Here is a 13,975-nt window from a genome sequence, read left to right on the forward strand (position 1 = left end):
ATATAAATATGAATTTATTTATACATAGCAAATTAAAGATATTCAATTATATTATATTTGCAGAAAATAAGTTTTTTTTATAAACCAAAAATGTTAGTTATTTGTTATAAAAGCATTTTCACCAATTCGCCTTATATCTAAAATACAAAAGACAATCACAGAAATATGTTATTTCGCACATTGTAAGATAATGGATAAACAAAAGTGATAAAATTCTCAATTTGATTATTATTTAATAGCTAAATTACATTAAAAATTTTGTTAAAGTTATTTAGAGACTTGTATAAATAATTACCAACTCGAATAAGAATTGTTAGAGACTTTACATTTTTTACTTTAATTAATAAGAATTATTTACTAGTTATACAGGGTGTAACAGAAAGGTCAGGAATCTATTCTTGTAAAAACAAACAGAAAAAATTATTTTAAAAAATTTGATTGCATTTTTTTGTAGACACAAATTCAATTTTATAAAATTGCAAATGTAAAGATTAATAAAAATTAATATTATTATTCAATTTTTTTTATTATTCTACGTATAAAAGTATGATGGTAAAGTTATCGAAAAGTGAATATTTTATGAGATATTACATATTTTATATTAAAAAGGTTATGACAAAATTTAAAATATTTCAGGAAATTCTTAACGAAAGAGAGCTTTATCTTAGTATTTTGAAAATGTCTCGACAAGGGTTATAAGCATATGACATAAAAAATAGCGGTTTTCGTTAAAAAACTTAATGTGACCTTTATATGACTTCCCCAAGATTATTCAAGGTTAAATCAATATCACCACATAATGGATAACTTGGTATCCTACAACTTTTGTATAAAACATTTCTTCCGAAAACGTCATCTTTCCGAGATAATTCAGTATCCCGACCTTTTTGTTATACTCTGTGCAAATGTCGGATTATCCGATAGATGGCATTCGATAAGATCCGTTTCTCGTATATAAAATATGACAAACGATAGTATAAGAACGGTATATAAATCGAGTGTACGGTACAACTTTTATCATCAGTTGTATCGCACGTTAATAATAAAGTGGCACACAATTTCGAATTGAATTGATATATTTATGGTTTTATAACATTTTATATCCCTTTATAATTTTTAATTATATCTGAACAGATCTGGATACATTCAGTAAATAATTATATCTCGGCAGATTATATTTTTTCAGATCTGGCTAGATAGAGACAATTTGCAGATCAAATAATATCTGGCCAGATCTGATGAACCAGATCTGGTTATACCTCGGCAGATCTAATTTTTTTTCCCGGGATATATTTATTTAAAATCGTTTTTTGTTTGTCAAACTAGTTACGCGTAGTAAAAATTAACGATTTCTAAATAATTAAATCAAAGTTAATGTTTTTATATTTGGAGGGGTAAAAACCACAGTGTAAGTCAATTTTTTTTAAATATTTTTTTGTGTGCATAATGCAATTTATATATTGTACAGATTGCATCTAAAATATTTTCTCGTGTGCATAGATGCAATCTATACAATCGCGACCGACGTGGTCGTCCTCTTCGGCCGCCATTCAACGCTCAGCTCAGAACTGGCACGGACTAGGGGAATCCGACTGTCTAATTAAAACATAGCATTGCGATGGCCCTCACGGGTGTTGCAATGTGATTTCTGGCCAGTGCTCTGAATGTCAACGTGAAGAAATTCAAGCAAGCGCGGGTAAACGATGGGAGTATCTTATGACTCTTTTAACTATGACTCTCTGCGCCTTGCCTCCCTCTTGTTTCTTGGGCCACCAAGAAACAAGAGGAAGGCAAGGCGCAGAAAATACGGAGCAACCCAGAGTCTCTGGACCAGGGATCGTCTCCGGTGTATCAATGGAGTGTTGGACCAGATAGGTGCCATATCACAACCCCCAAGGGAATTCATGGAACCGTATTGGACTGCGGTGATGACAACACAGACTGATATGGCCCTGCAAACGGAGACAGCGCCTGTTGTGGAAGGATTATAGGCGCCAATCACGGAACCCGATTTAAAAATCGCGCGAATTGTCAGATCCTCAACCGCGGGCCGGACGGAGTCTCGGTATTCCTCTTCAAAACAATTCCAGCTCAGGTGCTTCTGAGAATATATAATATCCTGATGTGGTGCAGAGAAAACTGTCGCAGGATCTTCTGCGCTCCAGGACAGTCTTCCTACCTAAGAAGAAGGACGCAAACAAGCCGAGAGACTTCCGACCCATCACCATCCCGTCTGTACTGGTTAGAGGTCTGCACAAGATCTTAGCCAAAAGAATGAAGACTCTTCTGGACATAGAAGAGTCAGTTCAGGTCTATGGATGGATACGCAGACACCTTTCTGTTAGATACCCTGCTAAGGCTGCAAAGAAGATATTGTTGATCGCTATATCTGGCCTCTCTGGATGTCAGTAAGGCGTTCGATTTGGTCACTTATGCGGCGATCGTGGCCACCCTAACGACTCTTGGTGTTCCCGCCCCGATGGTAAAGTACCTGTCTGGGGTCTATGCGGCCTCAATAACAAGACTGGAAGGGGATGGCTGGACCTCTCCGTATATACACCCAACAGGAGGCGTTCGGCAGGGTGACCCATTGTCACCGATCATCTTCAACGCGGTCACACATCTGATGCTTAAGAAACTGCCCGAAGAAATAGGTGCGCATCTAGAGAATCTTCCAAAAAATGCGGCAGCATTTGCGGACGACCTGCTGCTTTTCGCAGCCACTGTGGAAGGGCTGCAAAGGCTCATTGACATCGTGACAGAATACCTGGCAGAATGTGGAATAAGCATCAATCCAGACAAGAGCATGACAATCGCTATTAGGACGGTACCGCACCTGGGGAAGACGGTAGACGATGGCATCAATTTTTAGTGTAACGGACGACCCCTTCCAAGTCTAACCATATCAAGCGAATGGAAATATCTGGGGATTCACTTTACGCCGGAGGGAAGGACAAGATGCCGGCCAGTCCAGATCTTGGAAACAATGCTGAGGTCGCTTACAAGAGCCCCGCTAAAACCGCAACAGAGATTGTTCGCACTAAGAGTTGTGGTGATGCCGAAACTCTATCACCAGCTAGCGTTGGGAGCAGTCACACTGGGGACACTGAACAAGGTGGATCGCCTAGTGAAAAATGCCCTTAGGAGATGGTTGACACTACTAGAGTTTCTATAATAAGAGTTAAGACGCCGTTATAGCTTTGTCTCACTCCCACTAATTTCTTGGCTGAAACATATGGCGACCATGATAGCTTTTTCTCACTCCCACTTATAACTTGTCTCACTCCCACTAACTTGGCTGAAACATATGGCGGAACACATAAAAAATCATTACCACATTGGCTTAACTCTTATTATAGGAATAACTCTAGACACTACCACACGATGTGCCTAATGCGTACTTTCACGCATTAAAGATGGAAGTCTCGACATCCCATCAATGAGATGGACGGCACCAGTACAGAGACGCGGAAGATTGTTAGCTGCGTCTGTCTGCAATTTCGTGTTACAACTCTAACTGTTTCTGCTCGCATCCTATCCGAGGGAAATCTTAACTGCGTCTGTCTGCAATTACGTGTTACAATTCTAACTGATTTTGTCCGCATACTGTCTGATGGAAATCTTAACTGCGTCTATCTGAAATTACGTGTTACAATTCTAACTAATTTTGTCCGCATACTGTCCGAGGGAAATCTTAACTGCGTCTGTCTGCAATTACGTGTTACAATTCTAACTGTTTCTGCCCGCATCCTATCCGAGGAAAATCTTAACTGCGTCTATCTGAAATTACGTGTTACAATTCTAATTGATTTTGTCCGCATACTGTCCGAGGGAAATCTTGACTGCGTCTGTCTGCAATTTCGTGTTACAACTTTAACTGTTTCTGCCCGCATCCTATCCGAGGGAAATCTTAACTGCGTCTGTCTGCAATTTCGTGTTACAACTCTAACTGTTTCTGCCCGCATCCTATCCGAGGAAAATCTGAACTGCGTTTACCTGCAATTACGTGTTACAATTCTAACTGTTTCTGCCCGCATCCTATCCGAGGAAAATCTTAACTGCGTCTATCTGAAATTACGTGTTACAATTCTAACTGATTTTGTCCGCATACTGTCCGAGGGAAATCTTAATTGCGTCTGTCTGCAATTTCGTGTTACAACTGTACGCATCAGATGCTGACGGTATCTATCCGTAATTGCGGATACCGCATCCATCTGCATCTGTACGCAATGTCGACCTATAGGAATTTGTCTGCAACTACGGATACGAATCCTGTCTGTTTCTGTCCGCAGTCTGTACGCATCAGATGCTGACGGTATCTATCCGTAATTGCGGATACCGCATCCATCTGCATCTGTATGCAATGCCAACCTATAGGAATCTGTCTGTAACTACGGATACGATTCCTGCCTGTTTCAGATAAGAGTTGAATTTTTTCTTCAACGTTGCTGTTAGAGCGAACAGGATTTCGTTAGATATTATTGTACCAGCGACTATATCAGCGACTATATAACAACAACGTTGAAGAAATATTCAACTCCTATCTGAAACAGACAGGAATCATATCCGTATAGTTATAGACAAATTATATATATAGGTTGGCATTGCATACAGATGCAGATGGATGCGGTATCCGCAATTACGGATAGATACAGTCAGCATCTGATGCGTACAGAATGCGGACAGAAACATACAGGATTCGTATCCGTAGTTGCAGACAAATTCCTATAAGTCAACATTGCGTACAGATGCAGATGGATGCGGTATCCGTAATTACGGATAGATACCGTCAGCATCTGATGCGTATACAGAATGCGGACAAAAACATACAGGACTCGTATCCGTAGTTGCAAACAAATTCCTATAGGTCGACATTGCGTACAGATGCAGATGGATGCGGTATCCGTAATTACGGATAGATACCGTCAGCATCTGATGCGTACAGAATGCGGACAGAAACATACAGGACTCGTATCCGTAGTTGCAGACAAATTCCTATAGGTCGACATTGCGTACAGATGCAGATGGATGCGGTATCCGTAATTACGGATAGATAACGTCAGCATCTGATGCGTACAGAATGCGGATAGAAACATACAGGATTTATATCCGTAGTTGCAAACAAATTCCTATAAGTCGACATTGCGTACAGATGCAGATGGACGACGATTCGCGACGACGCCGCTAGGTGGCGCATGATGGAAAGCGTTTCTCACATTTAAAATACAACCAGCCATAATATATAAGCAGGCGTTCTGTCAGGCGACAACCAGAAAAATTACAGTGTCGTAACTGGAGGAATCCCTTTTCCTGGCGTTTAAAGGTAGAATCTACCTGATAACTACCACAATGTACATGTATTTGCAGTAATAAGAAATGAATAAAATGCATTTGCAGTTAGAAACGGATAGAGCGGGCAAATCATAATTGCATGCAAATGCAGATAGATATCCTACCTGGTTTTGCAATCAGATGCGGATAGACATTCAAAACTGGTTGCGTATAGAAACGGATAGGATTCGTAATTACGTTTGCGTATAGATTCGGATAAGTTCCGTTGCGTATAAATGCAGATAGATATTCTGTCAGGTTCCGCAATCAGATGTGGATAGACATTCAAAACTGGTTGCGTATAGAAACGGATAGGATTCGTAGTTACGTTTGCGCATAGATTCGGATAAGTTCCGTTCCGTTAGGAATCGGTTAGATGCAGTTAGCCATGCATGCCATACCTTTCCGCTTTTACGGCCAGAAGCCGATAGATTGCGTAACCTGTTCCTAACCGTATCTGCCCGTAATTGCGTGGATAGAAACACACAATTTTGCTGACAGAAACAGATAGGTGCGCGTTCTGACCGTTTCTGTCCGGAATTTTTACCAGGGACAGCACTGCCATAAGACTTACGGGAACAAGGTTAAGAGACACGACGCTGTAGTGACCTACATCGCCCGGAATATCCCTAGAGGAGGATATCAGGTACTTCTGGAACCTCATTACAAGACTACCGAGGACCTTAGGAAGCCAGATATAGTGACACTGCTCGGACGCAGTCGTGATAGATGCGCAGGTAGTAAGCGAGCAAACAGATTTGGAAGACGTACATAGAAAGAAGACGTGATACTACAAATATCCGGCAGTTATAGAGGCTATACGAAGAGAGCACGACGCGCAAGAAGTGGTAACCGCATCGGCCACCTTATCATGGAGAGGGATCTAGAGTGAAAACTCAGCTAAAGAGCTGCGCAGGTTGGGATTCCTTAAGTCCCAAGACCTTAAGATAATACCCACACGGGTTCTGATAAGAAGTATGGCTGCATTCTGAGTATTTAACGCTGTAACATCGGTGGAACATCGCCGCGGAATAGGCTAAGTCCCTTAATACCCCCCCCCTCTAGGTGCTGCCTACCTAACAGGCATAATATGCCCTTCCCTTAGTTGTAGGTACTAATGTATATATAGTAATATGTATAAATAACGTTGTATAATTGTAATAAAGCGGTAGGCAAATTTTTTTTAGCTAAATGCCTTGTCATCTATAATTAGTGACGCGCATGAATGGATTAACGAGATTCCCACTGTCCCTATCTACTATCCAGCGAAACCACTGCCAAGGAAACGGGCTTGGAAAAATTAACGGGGAAAGAAGACTCTGTTGAGCTTGACTTTAGTCTCGCACTCTGTACAATATTACATAAATTGCATCTATGCACACGAGAAAATATTTAAAAAAGTTTGACTTACACCACTGTGGTTTTTATCCCTCCATTTAATCTTGCAAAGTTCTAATTTGCCATTTTGAAGTAATATAATAAAATATACATTAAGACTGCTCCTGCTGTGTGTGTGTGCGTTGTGTGTGTGTGTGTGTGTGTGTGTGTGTATGTGCGCGTGTGCGTGTGCGTGGCGTGTGTGTGTGTGTGTGTGTGTGTGCGTGTGCGTGTGCGTGTGCGTGTGCGTGTGCGTGTGTGAGACGATTGACTCGATTGCCAAGTCCACGTTGATAGTACACACAATGTCATTCTTGGCAAAATTGTAAAATGTAAAGCGTTAAAAAGTTAAATTATTCTTACAACGTACAGTATTATTTTATTTTGTTTTAGTGTAGTGTTTTTATATTTAAAATAATTGTCATAGTATTAAATAGTGTTAATATGTTGTAAAATATGCTTCAGAAATACACTTAAAAATAAGTAATTATGATAAAATGTTTGAAATGAATAGTTTAAAATTAAGCAGTTGCATGTAAGTCATATAAAATTTTTTAATAAATATAATTTTGAGAGAATTTTAACGTTACTTACCAAACTTATGAGATCGGAAAGTCCCAATAGTTTTCCAGGCCAACTTAACAAGCATAGCCTAATATTTCGTGGAAGTGGTTTGCAATAAACCCTCTTTGACATGTTGATTACCACTATTGATAATGTCAAAGATATTGTTTCTAGACAGAGGCAGCCACTATAAAAGTAAACTGTAAAATAACAGACATTAATTAATGACAATTTTTCTCGCGATTTTTATAGGACATAATGTAAAATTTGCTAAAAAAAAAAAACAGAACATAAATATTTTATCTGATTGCTTGTAATGCATTTAATACATGCAATGCAAGTAAGTATATCGCATAGTTTAATTCTATACATTTATTAATTATTATATAGATTTTATAATTTCTAGTTTTTTAAAAAGTAAAAAATAAATATTTAGAATTAGGTATAATTACAATATATGTATGTATGTACAAGGTGTCCTAAATTTTTCAATAAAACATTTTGAGACCTGCATTACCGCTCATTAATTTCAATACACCCTTAGATTCTTTGATTTCTCTGTAAAGGATGAACATGATATGTGTGTTTTGCACAGAAATGCTAAGGTTACCTAACTTGACTTTGCGCGCGTATTTTCTTTATTTTCAGGAATCAGACACTATCCGGCTGTTAGCCCCGTTTTTTTAAACTACAGTTTTCAAGGATTTTTATATAAATAATATATAAAAATACGATGCATGCAAGTGTTGAAAGTGTTTATAACAGCAGGTGCATTCATTTCTGTGCAAAACACAAGTATCATGTTTATCATCTTTAAAGGTAGGTTTTCATGGGCAGTGAAATGCAGCAGCAATGAGCAGCAGTTTAGTAATTTCCTAGAAATGTTTTGCTCACTTCCAGCGCAAATTTTTGCTGCTCGGAATTCGGGCTTCAGTATTGGCTGTATAGAACCAATTTCATGAACATTTCTAGGAAATTACTAAACTGCTGCTCACTGCTGCTGCATTTCACTGCCCATGAAAACCTACCTTTACAGAAAAATCAACAAATCTGGGGGTTATTACAATTAATGAGCGGTAGTTTATACAACATTTTCTTTTTATTTCTGCTCACAGAACATACTAGTAAAGTTTTTACAGAAAAATCTGGAACACCCTGTATACAGGTTTTAAATAATTACCCCCAAAATGTTTTACTCTTTTCAATTTTAGAAATAAATGTACGTTTTAGATAAAAGTTATATGGTCTCGAGAGAGACAAATAATGGTAAATTTAATTTTCGAAAAAAATCTATTTTTTAAGGTCACATGAAAGTCACTTTCAATTTATGAAATGAAATACCCCAAAATTTTGATAACAATTTTGTAGCTGATGTTGAGACGTTTTCAAAGATCTATAATAGTTAACATTTTTGTTGAGAACTTGCGGAGATATCATGTATTTTCCGATACCGCCGACATTGGAATTACACAAGGTGCCATGGTTACCTCCACGCGGAGATTGTACGGTCGAATTTATATCTTTCTTGTGTCGATTATGCGTGCATGTGCACGCTTGCGCGAACGTGTGTGTGGATGGATATGTATATGTGTGCGCGAGTAAAGGTAACAGGACATACGCGTAGGTAAGACCCCACGATTCATTACTTTCGTGGTATTTTAAGATTCTAAACTATTATGTACCTTGCTACGCAAATAGATAAATTAAAAAAACCCAGATAACATAAATGTTCCAAATCCTGACATTGTGCTGTCTGGGAATGCAACCTCCGCTATAGACGTATAACCACTTTGTGTAATTCCAGTACCGACGATGTCGAAAGATACGCGATGTCATATCTCCGCAAATTCTCAACAAAAATATTAACCATAATCAATCTTTGAAAACATCTCAACATTAGCTACAAAATTCTGTTATAAAAAATGGGATATTATCTTCTTCTTCTAAAAAGGGCATGTCATCAATACTCGAATCTATCGAAGTATTGTTGTCGCTTTTCCGCGATGCCGATTGGTTCTCTTGTTCCGCTTACTTAATGGAGCGACTGTCATGGCATATTTTAACAGTTGTGTGGTTAATGTAACAGTGAAATATTAAAAATAAATAGCGTGCGCATACCGCGCGTTTGTGATGTCTGGTACATTTAAAAAATTGAAGGTGACCTTTACCTAACCTTGATAAATAGATTTGTTTGAAAATTGATTTCACCATTATTTGTCCCTTTAAACTGTACAACTTTTGTCTAATATATTTTTTCTAAAATTAAAAAGAATAGAAATTTTGAATGGTAATTGTCTAAAATAGAATACCCTGTATATATTTATATAAAATGTGTATGTAAATTAAATATTTTATATGACATGTATAAAAATATATCTAATAATATAGTTTTTATAATATATCTATGTTATAAAATTATCTGTATTAAAAAGTTTAAACATTGTTAATTCAAATTTTAAATTTGAAACACTTGAATTATTTAATTATCGAAAAATTTTGATACTGAAATTTAAAAACTACATTTTTCTGTTAATGTAAATATAGAGAATAGCTCATTTTTTATTTATTATTTTCAAGATTAACTACATAAATTATATCTTTCCTCAAAACCTTTTTCAAACTTATGAACTTCACATTAATCTATATCTCAATTTTAATCTATTTTAACGAAATTATCTTAAATGGAAAAAATCATACATAATACAGAATATAAATAAATTGACTATTTTTATCTTGCTAGATTCAACAGTTTTGTAGTGTAAAATAACATTTATTTTCTTTAAAGTGTAACTGAAAATAATTGAAGGCTTCAAAGGAATTAGAGTTTTGCATTAGTCTACCTATGAGTGGAGGGGTCGCGGTTAATGGTACTTTAAGGCCGAGGTAGCCTAAAAATACAGCGATGATTAATATAGTACAGGCCGCAACGCTGATCTTCATTTCACTCTGAGGTGGTAACCAAAACGTGACCAGAACCAGGAAAGCTATGGCTGAAAGTTCATATATCGTAAATATTGTTGACTGGATAAAATTCAGATCCAACCTGTGATAAGTTTGGATCTAATCTCACCACAGTCGCTTAACTTAGGAACGGTCGTGTTAGGGATTGCCATGACCCAGGCAGTGTTGGGCAAAATTTATTCTGAATAACGAATAAAATAAATTTATTCCTTACATTAATAACAAATAAAATAAATTTATTTGTTATTTATAAATAACGAATAACTCAATTATTCATTATTCAAATAAGACGAATCACAAATAATTTATTCGTAATTCATAATTTTTATTCAAGAATGTAACGAATAAAAAAAAATTGATTACGAAAAATAATGCGCACCAATAAAAATTTAAAGTTTACTTTACTCGTGAACGTAAAGTTATAATTTACTAATTAGTATTTTTAATGTTAAATAAATTAAAGAAATTAAATAAATAAAGAAATCAAATAAATTTACAATCAATAAAATAAAAATAAAAATTTATTTTAACAAAAACCTGTGTTATTAGTTTTAATTCATAAAATAAGAAACAAAATAAAAACCAATTCTATTTATAAATAGAAAAAAAGAAATATAATGATAAAAAAACATAATTAACTTTAGTTTCTCAAAAGTGTAGATTTCAGAATGTTAGTTGGTTTATAAAAAAAATCACTCAAATTTATAATTTTATTTGCTACGACGATTAATACAGCCAAATCTCATCGACTATCAGACAGTGTTTGAAAAACATGTGCTTCTGAAAGCTTTTTTAAATAAAAATGTATCAAATCTCTATATATATAAAATAGAATGTCTGTATGTCCGTTCTTTATACACTCTTAAACCCTTTGACCGATCTGGACCAACTTTGGCACGGTTACTCTCTCTACCCCTGCGCAAAATATAGGCACAAAATCAGTTTTATGTCACACGTGCATGGAAAGTGGCCCATTACGCACGCGACGCGTGCGTGATAGACCACTTTCCACGCACTTGCAACATAAAATAGGGTGTGTAACACGTGTGTTAAGTTGAAAATTGGACGTGCGGAGTGGACGCACAAGCCGGAGGCGAGTGCGATCACCCGCACGTCCAATTTCCATCTTACAGCACTTGTTACACAAATAACTATTTTATTACCGATTTTTATGGATACCGGTTTACAAGGTATTTTTATGATAATAATTAATCAAGTATTTTCTAATAATGACGATGGGTTCAATTTTTCCGTTTTCCAGAAAACGGTTCATTAATGAATGAGTAGTTTGCGGTAGAAATGGAATCGGTATTTGATGCCAATGTGTTCAGAATGTTTTAAAACGTCGATGGGTTTAATTTTTCATTAATGGATCAATTTTGTTGCCAAAATTTTGACCGCGACCTACTCATTTATGGACTCTACACCCGGCTGGAAAAACTGTAATGTGAAAAATAGAATGTTTGTATGTCTGTTTTTTATACACTCTTAAACCCTTTGACCGATCTGGACCAACTTTGGCACAGTTACTCTCTATATATACCCCTAGTAAAACTGTGATGTGATGGAGATCAGAAAAATTAGCAAGATGTAAAATTATACAGCTTGAATGGATCGAATGGATCAAATTTCGAGCTGTTGCGAATCACGAATCGCGCATCGTCTGGCGCCAGCTTCAGAGGATTACAACGAATTATTGTTTACAAACGGTTGCCAAGGAGATTCGAAGTTGAACTTTCAAGTCAAACGAACGTAACGCGAGCTATGCTGTATTCTAATTGCAAATTATATTCTAAATCAGTTCTAAACCGTGAGCCTGTGTGTGTTAATAATTTCTGCAAATACGGAAGTGGAGGGGGCGCGGACGCGAGGAAATGCACGCGAGCGAGCTACGGACGCAATATTGTGAGAGAGTTTACAATTTTCCAGGTAACAATTTTTTTCCAACATCATATTTATCTCTCTTAAGCTGGAGTTAGACTATGCGCAATTCGTGGTGATTTGCGCCCTTTAATTTCGTCAAAAATTGATTTAGGCAATGATCGGTAAAGTTTACAAAAAAAACTAGTAAGAAATATAAATTTTGATAAGAATTACTTTTGAATAATAATTTTTTAAACCAACTAACATTCTGAAATCTACACTTTTGGGAACTAAATTTGATTATGTACCTTTTTCATTACATTTTTCTTTTTCTATTAATAAATAAAATTGGTTTTTATATTTTGGTTTTTATTTTATTAATTAAAACTGATGACATAAGTTTTGGTAATTATTTAAAATAGAGCCTTTCCCAAATTTTGATATTTTTTTGCGGCTCTCTAAAAATCTTTGTTGTGACTCCGACTGTGATAATCAATTGATAAAGAAATAAGTAAGGTACATATTTTTCTGGCTTCCCTGATTGATTATCACTGTCAGAGTCACAACAAAAGTTTTTACCAAGAGAGCCGCAAAAAAATGCCAAAATTTGGAGAAGGTCCTATTCTAAATAATTACTTAGGTTTTTATTGAAATAAATTTTTAACCGACTCAAAAAAGAGGTTTTCAATTCGGCGAGTATATATGTATGTCCACGATCTTTTCTAAAACTACGAAACGGATTTGAATGCGATTTTCACTGTCCTATAGAGCAATCCTTTAGGAAGGTTTTAGTACCTAAAATATCGCGTTAGAACATCAGGATATGGAACAGTAAGGAAATATGCAATAATAATTACAAGCAAAAGTAAAAAATAATAAATTATTATTTTTTATTTATATTAATTGAATAACGCACTAAAAACGTATAAAATAAAATAAAATTTTTTTTAAAATAAAACTGACTTCAAAAAAGCTCTAAAAAAAATAAAAAAAAATTTTTAAATAAAAAAACAGTCGTTTTTGTTCGACCCAACTGGCCAAATTGATATACTTAAACTTACGACGTTTTGACCGTAATTTCAGTCCTTTTCAAGTGAGAAGTGAGAATAATTACGCAATCAATCCGCATACAATAAATCCATTACGTCGCTAATATCGTGCCCTAACTACATCATGCATACGCAAAGTAAAAAGTAAAAAGTTAAAAAGAATAAAAATATATTAAAATACAGTAAAAAGGCTTACATATCTTGTGCGTCGAGGCAAAATGTAAAAGCAGTGTAGCGTGAAAAGAGAAACATATATTGCAAGCCATATCAGAGAACACATCCGGACAGTATAACTGTCAAAGTCACACTGAATATAACAGACATGATCAGCGAATGACAAGATGTGCTCAAAGATAAAAACGAGCAAAACCAAAACAAAAAGTGCAGACTAAGTGGCACCGATAACGCGGTTGTAAGTCGCAGGCAGATTTTCAGTGTACTTTTGAAGATTGATTGTGCAATCGTACTTTTTAATAAAAAACATTTCTGCGATTTCTCTTTTCTTAAATTGTCTCTTTTTATATAAAACCTCAGGTTGATGCTAATTAAAATCATGATTGTACGTGAGACGGTGCTTACTGACTACTGAATGATTGTCGACATTCTTCCTAATATCGCAGAAATGTTCCGTGATGCGTGTCTTTAAGTGCTTTTTTTGTTTGTCTAATGTATGTAACGTTACAATTTGCGCAATTAATTTTATAAACCAACTCAGTCTGCTTAAGATTCTGTAGTCTTTCTTTTCCTTTTCTAATGCGTGACGCTAAATTTAGAGTACTTCTCACCATTCCGAAGAAATTGGATTGCGTTATTAGAAAAGGAAAAGATAG

The 13,975-nt window shown here is 35.9% G+C and overlaps 1 protein-coding gene across 3 annotated transcripts in view; it reads right to left on the bottom strand.

Annotated features, from left to right (window-relative positions):
* LOC139818192 (acetylcholine receptor subunit alpha-like 1) overlaps positions 1-13,975 on the bottom strand; it is a 48,895-nt gene that overhangs the window by 5,638 nt on the left and 29,282 nt on the right. For 2 of the 3 annotated variants that reach the window (XM_071786773.1, XM_071786775.1), the window contains 2 exons: positions 10,113-10,262; positions 7,303-7,472 (listed from right to left, as the gene is read on the bottom strand). In XM_071786773.1, the coding sequence (XP_071642874.1) occupies positions 7,303-7,472; positions 10,113-10,262 (320 nt within the window). The remainder of the gene's footprint in view (positions 1-7,302; positions 7,473-10,112; positions 10,263-13,975) is intronic. The other variant, XM_071786774.1, reaches the window with a different exon arrangement.

Source organism: Temnothorax longispinosus, chromosome 8 (genome assembly GCF_030848805.1).
Source record: "Temnothorax longispinosus isolate EJ_2023e chromosome 8, Tlon_JGU_v1, whole genome shotgun sequence".
Classification (NCBI taxonomy): Eukaryota; Metazoa; Arthropoda; class Insecta; order Hymenoptera; family Formicidae; genus Temnothorax; species Temnothorax longispinosus.